The sequence below is a fragment of the Tympanuchus pallidicinctus genome, unplaced genomic scaffold (assembly GCF_026119805.1).
Source record: "Tympanuchus pallidicinctus isolate F22 unplaced genomic scaffold, pur_lepc_1.0 scaffold39, whole genome shotgun sequence".
NCBI classification, from domain to species: domain Eukaryota; kingdom Metazoa; phylum Chordata; class Aves; order Galliformes; family Phasianidae; genus Tympanuchus; species Tympanuchus pallidicinctus.
In genome coordinates this window covers 290,403-306,646 of record NW_026294757.1, presented here as the reverse complement: position 1 = coordinate 306,646, position 16,244 = coordinate 290,403, and the positions used below count along the sequence as shown (strand labels likewise).

The following is a 16,244-nucleotide window of genomic DNA, read 5'->3' as shown; positions in this document are numbered from 1 at the left end:
TTCCGTACATCTGACCCAAACGCACCCCGTGTTGGTTTAAGGCCATTTCCCCACCCTGCCACCCCCGGCCCGGCGCTCAGTAGGCGTCATGCTGCTCCTTTACAAAAGAGCCTTTATTAGTTGTGCTGCTCACCAGGATGCAGTCATAGAAAACAATCAGAGCTTTGTCCAACGCGCCCGCGGTGGGCACCGCGGTGGGACCGATGCCCGGCGGCTCTGCTGCGCTGTGCGAGGCTGCAGCGCCGCGAGGAGCCCGCGGGGCCGGGGCACGCGGCACAGCGCAGCCACGGGCACAGGGCAGGGCCGCGGGGTGGGGAGGGCAGGGTGCGTTAGACAACGAGAGGGAGAACGATCTGAGAGGAAAAGCAAATTTATATACGTGGTTATGTCAGCAGCGGTCCCGGCTGCGCGGGGAGGAGCAGGGCCAGAAGGAAAGCGGCACGTAGGACGGTGCTGAGCAGGAGGGATGGGCGCATCCCACCCCCCACGTCCACCCGCCCCGGGGCACCCACGGCTCCCAGGAGAAGCTGTGGGGCCGCAGCCTCCCGCCTGCTCCTGCTCTGCTGCCGTGCGGTGGCTGCGCGTAAGAGCTGTGCGGGCTGAGCCGCGGGGCTGCGTGTGATCCTATAGGGACAGAGCAAAGCCGCGGAAAGTGGGAAATGGGGAGGGAAGTGCAGGACGTGGGCACGAGCCTGAGCCGTGCCAGAACCCCTGAAGAAGGAGATGCTCAGAAATGCTCAAGATGTGGTGCTGGACCGGTGTCAAGGCTGCTCGCTGACGGCCGGGTGCCTCCCACAGTGCATCCCAATTTCCTCTGGCAACGCAACACAGCTGGTGTGGGCTCCTCTGGCACAAACACCCACAGCCACCCTCTGCCTGGCTGGGTTGCACTCACTGCCCACCGATGGTGGCACGCACCGAAGGTGGGAGCAACGTCCAGCTCTTTGCATTCCCTGCCCAGCCAGAATTCAGGCAGCTGGGATTTAACTCGAGCTGGGGAGCGTGCGCCCACACTGTTCCGGCGATGGCAGTGCTGGGGTGAGGCAGCAGGCGCAGGCTGTGAGGGCTCTGCAGTCCCAGCAGCAGGTTGGTTTTATGGCAAAGCTCTCCTGGCTCCGCCACAGTGATCTGGTCCTTGGGAGGAAAGGATGCAGCAGACCGCCTGCGTGCCGCCGGGCTGCTCAGCTTCGCCATTATTCTGGCCATTGACAGGATTGCTCCATTCTTTCCTCCCGCACGCTGGGTGCATTGCAGACCCTCTGCTCCTCGGGTGGCAGCTCGGATCCCATGCATCTGCTGTCTGCGGGGGCAGCCACTCAGCCTGGCACAGGGAATTGGGGCCTTGCGGGCTGGGCGGGCATTCTTGACACCAGGTCTGTGCTCACAGAGGACGCTTGAGCGTTTCAGGTGTACGGCTGTCATCTTGGTTTTAGCACTTTCCAGCTGGGTTGGGTCCCCATTGCTCGGAGCCCTTCTCCAGGTCTGGGTTCTGGAAGGCTCTCACGCAGCTGCGGCAGGAATGGTCTCCAAGGGTGGTTTGACAGTGTAAGAAAAACAGTCCTGTGTTCCTAACATTTATGTGTGCTAAAACTAAAATATAAAATACACCTTGTCCTAGCAGGCAGGGGATTGGCATTGGCTCTGCAGGGTAGTAAAGATGCTGTGTACGCTTCCCCCCGGGCACCGGGGCAAAGAGAGATCTCAACATGTGAATGATTACGTGTTCGGCCTCCATCTGCAACCCTTCCGTGCTGCTGCCTGCCCTACTCACTGTCGCTCTTGTCCACCAGTACCGCGTCAGACTCCTCTGTGATCTCCAGCAGTGTGTGCATCTCAGGGCTCTCCCCACGCATCAGATCCGAGTTTTCTCCCTCCTCTCCACCCACCTCCACCAGCTCTGTGGCTTTTACTTCCACCTCTCCCTCTCTAATTTTCTTGACATGGAAAGTGAAGGGTGGCACTTTGTAGACGGCTGTCTTGGACCTGGCATAGATGGTATGGTCAGGCGTGAAAGACTTCCTCAGCTTGTCTCGAGAAGTCTTCATCTTCTCTCTCCTTTCATTAGTCACGATCTTGGTGCCCAGCTTGTTCATCCTCTTCTCCAGGTTGTGGCGGGTCTTCTCCAGGTTGTGGCGGGTCTTCTCCAGGTTTTCCTTGGTCTTCAGCTTTGTCTTCTCCATTTTTTCCTTCGAGAATGCCTTCTTAAAGTCATCCACTCTCTTCATGCCGCTCCTTTTGATGCGCTCTGCCCGTGACTCCTCAATAATCTCTTCAATCTCCACCTCTTCATCAGAGGAGAGCTGGATGTGATCCTCCTCTGCATGGTCCTCACCTGCGGGCAACTCCTCGCCTTCACCTTCCTTCTCCTGCTTTTCGCCCTCCTTCAGAGACTTGCTGATGCTCAGTTTGGATGGGAGCTTCACTTCATCCTGCAAGACACAGAGCGGAGCCAGTGAGACACAGCACCCACCTCAGCAGCCCTGCTCAGCACTGAGCAGAAGCACAGCGATGACTCATGGTGACACAAACCTGGCAGCCTCAGGCCTAGGTTTGTCCTCCCAGTCAGAGCTGCTAATAAATTACGCTGCTCTCTCCCACTGGATCTCACGGCTCTGCTGTATTTCAGCTCACATTTATGAGCTCTGCACTCTCTGGGCTGGTCCCAGAGACTTTTCCCTTCATCTCCTGGCCCTCTCACAGCCCCATCCCCCCCAGTTCTGTCCTCAACTTTCCTGGGGCCTGCAGTGGAGACTCCCCTCCATGTGAGGTGCTCTGCCCACATCCCACGCTATGGGACACAGCATGGACTGGAGGCGATGCCACAGCCAAACACATCCAGCTATGGCTCTGGTGCTTCACGGCTGCTTGTGTCGGCCGGAGAAGGCTGCAGTCGTGCTGCAGGAACCCAAACTTCGGGCTCCTGCCACGCAACTCGTTCGTGTATTTATGCCTGTTGCAGAGCCCTGGTTGCACGGCTGGGACCCTGTGGAGCAGCTGGGAGAGGACGGGAGCTGTGTCTGCTGTGGGCACCCAGTGCTGACAGCTGCACCAGCAGCACTCAGTTTCCCAAGTGTTTTCATGGCGCTGTGCAGGCGCTCAGCTGGGCCCGGCTGCGAGCTGCGAGCTGTGAACTGACCTGCTGCTGCCTCGGCTGCCTCAGCAGGCGCTGTGCATCCGATCCTGCTCGCTGCTGGAGCTCCCTGCCAGGCAGCAGTGGTTTGCTCCCCGGTGCCAGGCTCCTTGTCCCTCTGTGCCTTGCTTAGAGCCCTCCCTGACTTCCTCAGGAGTTTCCCCCCACCTCCCTCCCGCCTCCCAATGACCACCCAGCACTGGGCTGCAAGTGGCAGCCTGTCTGGGAACCAGGCTTTCCCAGGTCCTGCAAGGAGATGATGTGGGGCTGGGACGCCTCCTGGGGCGCAGCATGTGGGCGGTTTTGCCATTTCACCGCCATGCTTTTCCGAGACTGTATCTGAAGGAGGCTGAGACGGATCCTGACGCACACAGCGCAGCTATACTGCCTTTCCTCAGGACTAAAGGCAAATTCATTCAGCTTCTCCACTGCCCTGGGTCAGCCAAATCTGTGATCTCTGTGGCAGAGGACAGGCATGTGCACAGGAGGGGCACTGGAGCCAAGAGAGGGGCACAGGTCCGGGGTGGGATTGGTTTTCATCTGAGCAGCACATAGTGTGCGTCCCTGCTGCAATGAATCACCACCGCGTTCCCAGGACGGGCTGGAAATAGCCCACCGCTGTACAAAGCTGCAGCACACAGCCCCGAAATTTACGCCCAAGTCGTTTTAACCAATGGAGCCAGGAGGGAGAGGCAGGGAGTGCTGCAGTGAGCACAGCCAGAGAACTAGCAGGAGCAAGGCACAGCCCTGCACTGGGAACACACACAGAGCACAGTGCACTGGGCTGGGGCTTGGAGAAGGCCATGGGAAAGAAGGACCCGCAGGTGCTACGGCCAGCCCTGGGGGCAGCAGCTTCAGAAGAAAAGGGCTGGGGTCCAAATACAATGCTGGCTGTAGCTGCTGCATCAAACTGCCTGCTGGCTAATGAGCAGCACAGATGTCAAGAGCCAGGACATCCCAGTGTCACACAGCTGCTGGGGACAGGGCCTGAAGAGGCACGCTGGCCCCATGTATGTTTCTGTGCAAGTTTTCCTGGGAGGCTGGGGACCTTCTGATGTCTCCTGTGATGCAGGGAAGGAGTGCATGTTTGCCCACCTGTGCACCACTGCTGCTGTGACACGAGGTGACATAGCTTAGGTGGTTTTCTCATTCCCCCCGGGCACAGGACAGCACTGCTCCTTGAACAAGCAGAATTTCCGGAACTGAGAGGGAATTTGAAGAAAATGGTGTAAACAGTGGAAAATCACCAAGGGTCCCATTCTTGGGTTTTGCCAAAGCTGCAAGGGCCAAGGCTCTGCCTCCTCCAAATCGCCACTCAGGATAAATTCTGGAAGGTGAGGCAGCCCACGCATGTTTCCTCCATTCCATATCCCCTTCAGGAGGGAACAATGTTCAGCTCTCAGGGGGGCTGGGAAAGCCCAGAGCCAATGTTCCCCAGGAGGACAGCAGGACCACATTCTGCACAACACCTGCAGGAGTGATCCCCCAGACCCATGGAGACCTGCCCTGCCAAGAACATCGGGAACTGCAGCACTTCCTTCCCCCACCTCAACACAATGAGACAGAACAAAGGCATCCCCGCTCCCCTGGCACCAGTGCTGGAAATGACCACATCCTGCAAACCCAGATCCTAATCCTGGTGAACTCCCAGGCGTATGTGCACAGAAAGAAAAGCCAGCACAAAAACTCCCTATCTGACCAGAGGTAACTGCCTTCCCTCTTGTTATAACTGCGCTTTTCAACACAGCGGGCTGGGCTGCACCAGCAGCACTCCCCCGTGTCACCATCTGCAATGCCCTCACTGCATCCATCCCACCAGGGCCCGGGAGCAGCACTTGCCTTGCTGTCGCACCCACATTCCCCCAAACCACCCTTGTTCTCAGGCTGCCAGCCCTCACCCCCAGCCCTGACTCTTCCTCCATCTGTAGATCTGCAGATAACCATCTGGAGAACAGCAGTGTTTGATTTGGGTCACTTTCCTGACTTAAGGCCCATCTGCACCAGGCAGCACTCCTGCTGACACAGCAGGCTCCAGCTGCACGACAGCCCTGAGATGAGCAAAGGGCTCTGAGCATCCCAGGCACTGCCCAGGGGCTGCGACAGCGCACGCAGGCAGAGCGGCGCAGGTCTCCAGCACTCAGTGCTCCCTGCTGCAGACAAGGACAGAGGGGCCCCACCAGAACGATCCCGAACTGCCCCGGCTTTGCAGGCGGCTGCTGTGCAAATCCCTGCTGAGGGCACAGCTCTGTGCTGCGTACACTTTGCTCCACTCGTGGCTCACCCAGATGAGGCACATTTTTAATAGCAGGCATTCTAAACATGCTATTTTTACTGGGAAAACACTGACCCTTAGAGTGGGAGAGTCCGAAATCCACGCTCTTGGCATCCCCCACATTGGGGCGTTCAAACACTCCCTCCCATCAGCAGATGCAAACCAGCTCTGTTCCCTGTGCCTGAATCCAGCTGGCACAAAGACAAGATTTCTCAGATTTTTATCTCAGCAGAAGAAAAATCCTCCTTGCTTTGTGCTCAGTGTGGGGCAAGTGGTGGCCGTGTGCTGAGCCAGGCCATCAGCCTCTTCCAAGCATAGAAAGGTTCAGCTCCAGCCCCTGCTGGTCCTGTGCTTCTCTCGCCCCACACATTGTGCCACCCCCCTCCCACCCCCCGGCCTCAAGAGGAGCTGTGCTGTCTTGTGGCACGGTGTCAGCTGTGTGGGGCTGGGGAGCAGCGCTTGGGGACATTCCCTGCTCAGAGCTGACAGGAGCCCGCAGAGGTACCCAGGGGCTGAACTGCCCTATGCTCCTGCTGCAGCAACACCAAGCTGCTCCATCTGGGCAGAGCAGTGCCTGCTTTGCTGCACTAAGGGGGCTTTTATCTGTGTTTCCAAGCTGAGTTCCCTTGCAGTGAGTCACCCCGTCAGCCCCTGTATGGCCATACACGCATTGCCCGTTGCTACAACACGAGTAAATACTTCCCTTGTCACGGACAGGGCCAATGAGGCACGGAGCCAAGCTGCGTTCCCAGCCCAGCACAGCTCTGCAGGGATTGCAGAATCACCAACAGATAAGAGGAACACTCCCAAAACTGGAGAGGGGCTCCTAGGCTGCTGTTGAACAGAGGATCTCATTATCGGGACATAAAACGAGTCCCGGGACTCTCATGACTCTGATCTCCATTTTGAAGGTTTAATGGAGCTTTTTTCACACATGCATGCAACTCACACCTGCAATTCATTCCGTTCTGTTATTTTTACACAATTGTAACAGCACAAACAGTTGAGTTCCGTTGACATGCAGCCATACCATGCACAACACGAGCGCTCACATCCCCAGCTTCTCCTCTGACCACAAAGGGCCGATGCTGGCCAGGCCCAAGCTCAGTGTGTGTCTGCCCTGCCACCCCCTCTGCCTGCCCAGGGCTCTCTACAGCCCAGGAATTGGGGCAGGAATGCCGAGCACCCTGGCAGCAGGCAGCTTGCCAGGGCAGAGCAAAGCCCTGGAGCAGAGCAGTTCTGTGCTCCCGCAGCCACGGCAGCATCTCGGCTGCTGGTCTTCAGGGATGCTGTGCGGTGCTGACCCTGAGTCCGTGTCCTTGGAAGGACGATTCAGCTATTCCTGTGCAGCACTCCTGATAAGCACCCGCAGCCCGAGAGAGTCCAGGGAGGTTCGCATGCCTCCAAAGAGAAAAGCTGTGCTTTGTGTTTCAGCGTCTTTGCCTTTGGAGATTATAATTCCTGTATGGCTGTACAACAGATGGTAATTGCTTAAAAAAATTTATATCTTTTCACCGTCCTTGAAAATGAAAATTTTTCACTGTCGGTTTCCCCTGATCCCCTGAACTCATTCCCAGGCTGAGTTCACCTTTGCCTGGCTCCTGGGCCCTTCCACTGGAAAAAAAAGCCATGAAGCACAGGGTTTCCAACAGAGCAGCTCTGCACACACAGTGCGAGTCCATCTGTGGGCACCTGGAGCCTCAGACATCTCCTGCAGCCCCACAGCACAGCGCTGCGCTGTGACCCACAGCCTTTATGGCTTGAGGAAAGGGGCAAACAAAGCCAGGAAAGTCACCGCTGTCTGAAGTCTGCAGCAGAAGCACAGCTCCCAGAGAGCAGAGCCCAGCGCTGAACAGACAGGTGCTGCTATGTCCTCACGAGGCAGGTTTAGTTTCATATCATGCAGCTTGTGCTATTTAAAACAGTAACTCCAAATCATTTCACATACGCCTATAAACTCAACTTTACAGCAAGTCTGAGGAGGTAGGTGCCATAAGGTCTGTGTTTCAGAGGGAGAAACTGAGGCTCAGAATACTGCAGGGCTTGCCCAGTCACAGTGTGACTCCCGCTGAGCCGCCTGCACTGCTTGCAGCCCTTCGTGCAAAGCGAAGGGCAGCGCCTCCCTCCCTGCTCACAGAGGCAGCGTAAGACAAGTCCTGCAACGCCTGCAAGAGAATTACAGCTCCTCACCATCCATTACAACCCTGGCAGCAAGCAGCAAGCAGTTAGTCAACAAGCAGAGGCATTTCTGCCAGCTGGAAGCATCAGCCCCGCGGGGCTAAATGCTCATAGCAGCCGCAAACAGGCGAGAACACAAAGGCACAACAATCAGCGGCTCTCAGAGCTTCGGAAGAGGTTCAAAAAGTCTTCAGGGATGCCCCTCCTGGGGCCCTACGGCTGCTGCCTCCTCTCATGTCTTCTGCTGATTTGGGCCACGGCACTTTGGGCAGCGCTGGGAACTGCTGCTGGCGACGGCTCAGAGCTCTGCCGAGGACTCAAAGGGCTTTCTCTGCTTCTTCTCAGGCTAAGGTGAGGAAAATGGCATTTCAATGGCCGGCAGAATGAGGCGTCATGACAAAGCTTACCTATTCCCCACTGGCCAATCTGATCAGGAATGACGACAAACATCATCCGGATTAGTAGAAGAACAAGCAGAAAGAAGAGGCACGGTGGTGTGATTTAGTAAAGGGAGAAGCTAGGTAGCAAATTGTGACAGCAAAGGCAATCTGCAAAGATTTTTGGAAGGAAGAGTATCTTCCTATTCGCTGCACAGCCTGGGAGGTGCACAACCCCTGCTGTGATTTCAGACACACTCCTGCTGAATGCTGCAGACTCTGCACACCGCAGTTCACAGAGTGATTTGACATCAGTTATGATGGATCTCTGTTTTATTCTCACAAAGATGAAAGCAGAATTTTCTTCTATGTGTAATAGCATGAAAAGAGAAAGATTCTAAGTGTATGTTTGCTAACACGAGCTGGAAAGATGGCAAAAGCTGGGTATGGTTCCAGACCTGCATCCATTCGGCTCTGTCAAAGCACCAACAACACCCTGAACCACCCCTACAACACCAGCAGCTCAGACACCCTAGCAAATACCTCACCCCAACATCAAAGCTTCTTTCTTTTGCTAAACGCATCCCCAGGACACTGGGTGGTTACTGGGAAGCCCCAGGAGCAGCTGACACACAGAATTTACCCTTTCTCATTCACAGCCTCGGGTTTGACTCTCCTTTTCTAAAGGTTGGACAGATCTTTTTTCCAGCAGGGTCAGGAAAGGTGCAGAAAGAGAAGCTTTGACTCTTTTGCACAGTCAGAAGTCACCAGAAAGCTGCTGCAGAAACAAAGGAAAAGATCTAAAATATGAAGGGAAAAAGCCAAGTGCTGAAGGGATGAACTGGTTCATTCTCAAGCAGTACCTCCCTGACTAGCAGGAGTCATTTTATCCTCTGAAATCCTGTGTCCTGTACAATCTTTTTGGCATCATTCTGTACAAGCACTCCAGTTACGTTATCTCCTGGAAACTCTCTTAGAAGGCCAAATATTCTCCATTAGCCGCTGAGAACGAGCAGCTTGGTGCAGGCACTGGAGTTACCTCAAACCTGGCGGTGCAGAGACAGGGAAGAACGGTGCAGGACGTCCTAGCTGAGAAGGAGGCTGTTTGGAAAAATGCTTTTGCCTAACAGTGAGTCAGACGAAAGGCAGGGCTGCAGCAGACAGCCAAAGAAATAGAAGTCTTTTTTTCTTTCTTTTTTTTCCGCTGACAGAAGGAAAGGGGTTTGATCCCGCTGTCAGCCTGTTTGCACAGGGGCTCCTCCTGGATAAACCTGGCCCAGCTGATGAACAACTCCACATCTGTTTCTGAAGGCAAACCAATAGAGGTGGACTTTGACACGCAGACACATCAGTCTGATACTGACATTTGCATCCTCGAGTAGAAGGCACTGACTAAACATCCTGCGACTTTTTATTCTAAATATTTCATTTTCCCTCACTGACACTGAGCATCTCTGTCTCTGGTCCCTGTCTTATCCTGCACCTGGACAGCGCTGGATAAGATCTTGCAGAGCCACACTTTCCCAAACAGGGCCAACGAGGGTGAAGCCTGCTGCCTATCAGCACTGTGCTTTACGTTGGGCACAGGCACAGCCCAGTGCAGCAGAGTGGAAATTGGCCCTTTGCTCTAGGAGAATTTATTGCTGCACAGCTCAGTACGGAAGTGCAGCACAGAGAGGATTTCAGCAGACATTGGCTGCTTATAAATAATATCTGAGCAATGAAATATTAAAGCAGTTGATTCTGAGCTGCAACAGAGAAAGCCATGCTCCAGAACTGCCTTTTGGTAGAAAGAGTCATAATCTGCACTAAGCAAAATCCTGGAAATGAGCTGTTAACCTTGAGGAACTCTTTAGATGCGCAGTGGAGGCACAGTCTCCCACGAATCATGATTTTGAGATTCATATAATTCAGCGATACGCAGGAAATAGAAAGGAACCTTTGCACGTCGAGATGTCAGTACGGTGCCCCTGACAGTGGAGGGAGATGGCGGTCTGAACTCAGGGCTGCAGCCCAAAGGAAACGACTCAAACCATGTTTCCATCCTTCCCATAGGATGGCACTTTCCCACCGCTCCACGAGCAGCAGAACAGAAGCGAAGATGCAACAGTGCTTTTTCTCTCCACCTGCAGCACTGTCCACACGGAGCTGCCGGAGCACAGGGATGCTCAGAGCCTTTCATTCTGGCTTCCGACTCCGCCACCGCAGTGCGTGGGTTTGCAATGCGTCCCTCCTCCCCAGGATCTTGCTGCTCCCATCCGTATAAGGCCTACTGGAGGCACAAAAGCCAAACTGTGCTATTTATACCGCTGCTAGCAGCCTGCCATTGTACAGACTGTGTGCATTTTCTGCCCGGCCCTTCCCCAGAGCAGCTCCATTTCATGAGGGGCTCTGGGCAGCTGCGGAGTTCACCAGAGCGCAGCGAAGCCCTGCAGGAGCTTCTGGCCCCGCAAACCATCACAAACATCCTTCTCTGATGATAAAGCTGCCCATCAGGAGGCAGACTGCCTCTAAAGTTTGGCTCTCACGTAAGTCCCCAAGTAAGGGACCAGCACGTTTTAGAAACACTCGATATGTCTGCTGAGCGCTGCGAGCCTTGCGGCATCTGGCTGTAGCAAAAACAGGCCATTGGCATTTGAAGGAACACATTTAGTTGTCAAAAAAGAGTTTGGAGGAAATATTGCATGCTTACGTAACGCTGACACGTGCTGCTCGTCAGATGAACGGGGCGCAGGGTGTGCTATGAGCGCTGCCGTTACCTAACGGGAACTGCAGTAACCACCCCATTTCTATCTGTAAACAGGAGCTCTGGGATGAATCACCCCATTTTGCTGTATTAGCAGCCACTCCAACTCAGTTTGATGTGCTGTGCTGATTTCTCAGCAAGGCGGGAGCCCAGGGCAGAAGGCAGAGAGGCAGCACTGGCAGCTCTGTATGCGCTCCCTGTGGGCACACGCAGCCATCTGACATCCAGCCTTTCAGGAAGGAAAGTCCTGTTTACAACAACACTGAGTTCAAAAGAACGTCTGACTGCCGTCCCCACTCACTCTGAAAGCAAGCAGACAGAAGTGCTTCAGGCTCATCCAGCAGCTCAAGCCGAATAGCATTTCATTTTCTCTTCCTCCTAACCTCTCCTCTAGCACAGTATAACACTCGTGTGCAGTTCTCTCAAGGTGCCCATTTGCACTCCTGAAACAACTGCCGGAGACGCAGCATTGAGTGCTGAGAGAATAACAGGATCTGCAATCTGTAAATGCTGATTTGTCCTCAACATCTTTTAACTCTCATAACGCCGAATCATGCAAAATTAAATCTGTGCAAAATGGTCTTCTGTTCAGCCATCTTGCTTAAAAACAGCCATTGCTGTTTCATGTAACATTCTGTGTCGCTTAAGATGAGTTTCTCTCTCGTTACCCAAAAGAAAACACTGGTAAATCTTTGCCTTTTTATCCACAACTGGAAATGCAGTTGTGCAGGAAAGTTAATCACAGCTTTCCAAAGGCAGCTTTCCCTGAGCAGTCATAATCTCACCCACCGTGAGAGAAGTAATTAAGATATTAATTATGAGAGAACCTCGCTTAGACCCTGATGGGTGCTGGGCCTGAAGAACCGAAACACCAAATTAGGTGGGAGTTGCTTTGTAATGCGGCTGTTTGTTTCTACAGTAAGACACAGCTCGGAAAAACAGCGTAATTTCCACATGTCAACTCGCACAGTGTGGGCCATCCCTGAGTTTTGGCTTTATGGGCTGCATATTGCAAAACTGCGTTGATGATTAAGACTGAGACACGGGGGGATATTAGTAAAAGCAGGGAGAATCAGCGGGGTGCAGCCAACAAGCAGAGTTTGATGGAGGTAAAGCAGCAGGACGGCGTCCCCACCGGGTGAACACCTCTGCTGAGCGCACACAGCGAGCACCGCTCCTGTCTGTATGGAGCCAAATCATGTCAGTGCGTTGGCATCATCTGTTTTGCATAATCCCAGCAGCAAACCCTCGTCGTTGATGAGCCCATTATTACCGGCTGTGATAAAACACAGCAGTGAATTCGTTGAGACAGAAAATTGTGCCCTGATGCTCAGTGTCTGCTGTGCAGTTCCCAGAGTCAGACTGACAACTTTCTGAGGAGCACCATCCTCCCATCACAGCAAAACGCAAACTTGATTCTTTTCCTCTCAGAAAAACGAGGCAAAACAAAATCTCCCAACCCAGAAGCAGAACTCCCCAAATCCTCCCAGATGTTTGACTTCCAGAGAACGTTTCCACCAGAAAAGGAGATTCTGACACAGCGATTTTTTCTTACACCAACCCCTCCTGCCAGGTTTCTGTACAGTTAAAACAATGAACTTCTCATGGAGTTCAATCTACAGATGAATGCATCCATTGAACAACCACCCATTTTCAAAGGAGAAATATTAACTCCTGTAGCTCCGACAGACTGCAGACTGATAACGTTTAGAAATGTTTTCTGCTGAACAAAACTGTTTCCATCATTGCATGCAGGGAGGGCTGGTTACACTGCTGCTCTGAGCGCATTCCCTGTGCCTTGCCAGCACCATCCTCACTGCATGGATCCATCTTTGCGCAGCAACGCAGCACAGCAGTGTGACAGCTGTTGTTACCACATTAACCTTAACACAATCATTTCTTCCTGGTATTCACACATCACAAACCCATAATGGAGTTTGTTTTCGGGTGCAGTTGTCCCAGCCTCATTGTGTCTCTGTTACTTTTGCCGTGATGCCATTCAGAAGCAAAATTGTTTTTTTTAAATTCAAAGAAAAATTTTACTCATGAGCAGCAATGAACAGAAAGGAGCAGCCCAGAAAATGACAAGCTGCAAATATTTTGGATGCTTCCCCTGGACTCAGCAGTTTGCCAACTTCCTATCTATTTCCATAACCCACACGGAATGTTTTGTAAAACAATTTCCTTGGCTCTTCTCATTTTGCACCTTTGTTGCCTCTGCTGTACCTCCAGGTTCCATTCTCCCTTTCCATGGGTAGGTCTGTCCTCCAAAAGCCTTACATAAAAAGCGTGCGATAAATAGAGACACAGAACTGGTCAGATTGCCTGTGGGGTCTGAGTATGCTCACGTATTTCAGTCCTTCATGCACGATAAAAGTACAGATGCTTATGCTGTGAATCAGAGTTGCAGAGGCCCCAGCACTTGCCAGATTCCTGAGCTCATTATCATCAGCTCTCCCTTCAGACACTGTAGTAAGAATTGTTTCCCATTTTGTTCTGGTTTTCTTCTCTCTGTGGTCAGCAGTGGGCATTTCTCTATTTGTCCCTGACACTGTTATCAACCCTGAGGCTCCTAACGGAATCATTAACTATTTCACTCACTTTTTTTCCATGGCCCAGCACAAGAGTTTGCTCTGATAAAGAGGAGTGACTCCAGACAGGAAAAGAGAGATAAATATATTCCTTTTTCTTCTCTTCCTTAAGATTAAAGGAAAAATCCACCCCTCGACACAAGCTATGAACACCAAGCAAACCAAAGCTGTTACTGTAATCAGACAACTAGGAGACTCAGGATGTGCAGCTCACATAAAAAGAATGTGGAAATACATGCAGGCACGAAGGCAAAGGATTTCTGACCTCAAAGACCTGTTTGCTGTTTCCCCCACTGTGTGTCTGTCCCACCAGTGAGATCAGCCCCGATGCTCACTGCGCCCGGCCGTAAGATGCGTGTCACAGAGGAAACATTATTGCTCTCCGACTACAAAAGAAGTCAGCAGGTGGATTTACCCCCCCCCCCCCTTCACCCTCCATAACACCCAGCATTCCTGCCCCTTTTTCAGTTCACAGTACATGGGGTTATTGTAACACTTTGGTCCTCCACATTAATCGCTCTGGGGCATTCGCGCTATCTTCATTAAAGCTCCTGTTAAAAAAGTAGCAACTCTACCTTAGAGCACCTTAAAACATGTAACTAAAAATAAAAAACATGTAATTAAAAATTAGAGACATTAAAACATGAATGAGAGCAACTCCAGACCCACGTTCACGTGGAACACCGGCCAGGCAGGGGAGCTTGGGTGAGGAACGGACCGTGCAGCGAGTCAGAGCCAGCGGGAATGAGAACAGCCACCAGCAAGGGTGGAATTCTGCTCCTTACCTGGTAGATCATGACTTTGAAATTCCTGCGCTTCAGGAGCTCCGCTTCGTTGGCCTCCAGCTTCTTGATCTGCCCAGCCTGCTTCTCCAGGTTCTGCCGGACGCTCTTCACGTTGACGCTCACCTTGCGCACTTTTTCCAGCATTTTGTTCACGGTGTTACTGGTGGTGGTGTGAGCTTTGGTCAGCTTGGTTAACTCTCCCTGGATGCTGACCACTGCGCTATCCATCTCTTGCTGTCTTTCCTCCAGCTGTGTTTGGGTCAGCTGAATCTGATCTACTGCTCCGATGATCTTGTCCAGAAGGGTCAGCACCATCATGCCGTTGATCTGGTCTGACTTGATGGGCTCTTCGGGCATTTGCTCCTCGGAGGCCTCAGAAGCAGTTGGTGGTTCGATAATTTGCAAAGTAGTATCCTCCATGATGGCTGGGGAGTCCTGGCGAGGAGAGCCCAGAGAAACTGCCGCTGCAGGGAGAGCAGGGAAAGCTGAACCCGAGCCTCAGCTAAACTCTGCGCTGGGAGACACGCCAGAAATGGAGAGTGCAGTGCGTGGATGTCTGTGCTGAAATTCAAATGGCACAGCTCTGCAGAGCTGTCCGGTGAAACTGCCCTGCGAAATTTTCCAGGCTTGCAGGTCATTGGCTGACTCCACCTCAGCTATATAAAAGGAGCCCGCTGCCAAATGCCTGATGACCCACCCTCTTTGAAATGATTAAAATAGTTGGAGGGCTGGCGATGGCTTTGCATGCAAACACAGGCACAGCTCAGCAAGGAATGCAAAGCTCTGAAACTCCGGCAGCCTCTCCTTTACCATAAGTCTAAAGGCATTACGTGCGATGAGAGGAAAAAACAAAAACATCGGCGCAGGAAGCGGCTGGAAAGAAACATTGCAGCTGTGTACATTAGAGCTTAAACAATTGCACACGTTCAAGTTCAGCTGGAAAATTCAGATCTTTTGCCAACTCTTGGCATTTTTTTCCAGTACTTTGAGAGCTTGGTTTTCAGTACTTTTAAAAAGCAGCTGAAATTCAGAGTAGTTACAAAAAATAAAGTCTGGATCACAAAATCACATGCTTCCATGTGTCTGAATACGCACAGCAGGAATGTGCACGATGTGTACAGTGAGTGCCACAATGCGGGATTTTACATAAAAGAAATAAGTGTAATTCATCCCTGAAGTGAAGCTGATGGCCACTCCTACCTAAAAGCAGCTGTCTCTGCTCTGCAATCCTCTGCTCACCAACAAATCCCACCACCAGGCTTCAATGCAGGACATGCTTCCACGTACGCCATGCAGAAATGTACTTCTAAGGAATACTCAAATACTCTGTGCTACATTGGGCATCACTGGTAAAACAAGCAAACAAACCAATCACCTGATCAGTTCAGAAATTAATACAGTACATAAAGCTTTTGAAAATGAGGGGAGAAAATCATCCTATTTTGCGAACTTTAACCTTGATTTTGGCACAAGGCAAGTCATGGAGTCTTACAGTGTTGGCAGAAGTTTATGGCTTGTGATACCACCATCAGCTTATTGCCTTAAAAGACGCTTGTGACGTGCTCCCAAAGTGTCTGCAACAACCTGGTACGACCAAGGAGAGGAACACGATGAAGGAAAATTTCTATCCTGGAAGTGTCCCTGGATGGGATCTCTCTACTTGTACTGTTGGTGGCTCAGCCAGAGGAAATCACTGCTGTGAAGCCTCTGCTGGTGTGGGCAGCTGAAACCATTCCAGGTTCAGCTGGAGGGCTGTGAGCAGACTGGGAAGGCTGCAGGTTCCCTCTTGCCCTGTACCTTGATGACAGCAACCCATGCTCAGCACATCCTGCCTCGGGTTGGGGTCAAGCCCACTCTTGACATTTGCCCCTGGCAGGCAAATAAAATAAAGGCCCTACAAAGTTTGGTTTATCCAGATTCATACCTCAAGCCAGAACTGGAAGAAATCCTTAATTCCTAGCATACAAGCTGGGAAATCCACTACACACAACAGATGTATAGGATCATTGTTTAATGAGGACTACTTGCTGCAGTTAGCACTTTCTGTGCCCCCGTGTTCTCTGCCATGTGACAGCTTGCTTTTCAATGCTGTTTACCCACAGCACACCATTGATCTGGATTCGGTTTCAGAAAGTTGTGTTGTGCAGCTTCCACTATAGGTATTA

At 52.2% G+C, this 16,244-nt stretch overlaps 1 protein-coding gene across 1 annotated transcript; it reads right to left on the bottom strand.

Moving 5' to 3' along the window:
• Positions 1–95: 95 nt before the first annotated feature.
• Positions 96–14,811, bottom strand: CAVIN1 (caveolae associated protein 1). The gene is made up of 2 exons (XM_052699999.1): positions 14,080–14,811; positions 96–2,429 (listed from the first exon to the last, which is right to left on the bottom strand). Exons 1-2 carry the CDS (start codon positions 14,497–14,499, stop codon positions 1,764–1,766), a joined length of 1,086 nt encoding a protein of 361 aa, XP_052555959.1. The 5' UTR covers positions 14,500–14,811; the 3' UTR covers positions 96–1,763.
• Positions 14,812–16,244: the final 1,433 nt, after the last annotated feature.

Bases quoted from the DNA above. Each gene is read 5' to 3' on its own strand.
- CAVIN1 (XM_052699999.1), bottom strand. From the start codon at position 14,499: ATGGAGGATACTACTTTGCAAATTATCGAACCACCAACTGCTTCTGAG. The intron at 2,430-14,079 runs GTAAGGAGCAGA...TGTGTCTTGCAG, and splicing joins TCAAAGTCATGATCTACCAG to GATGAAGTGAAGCTCCCATC.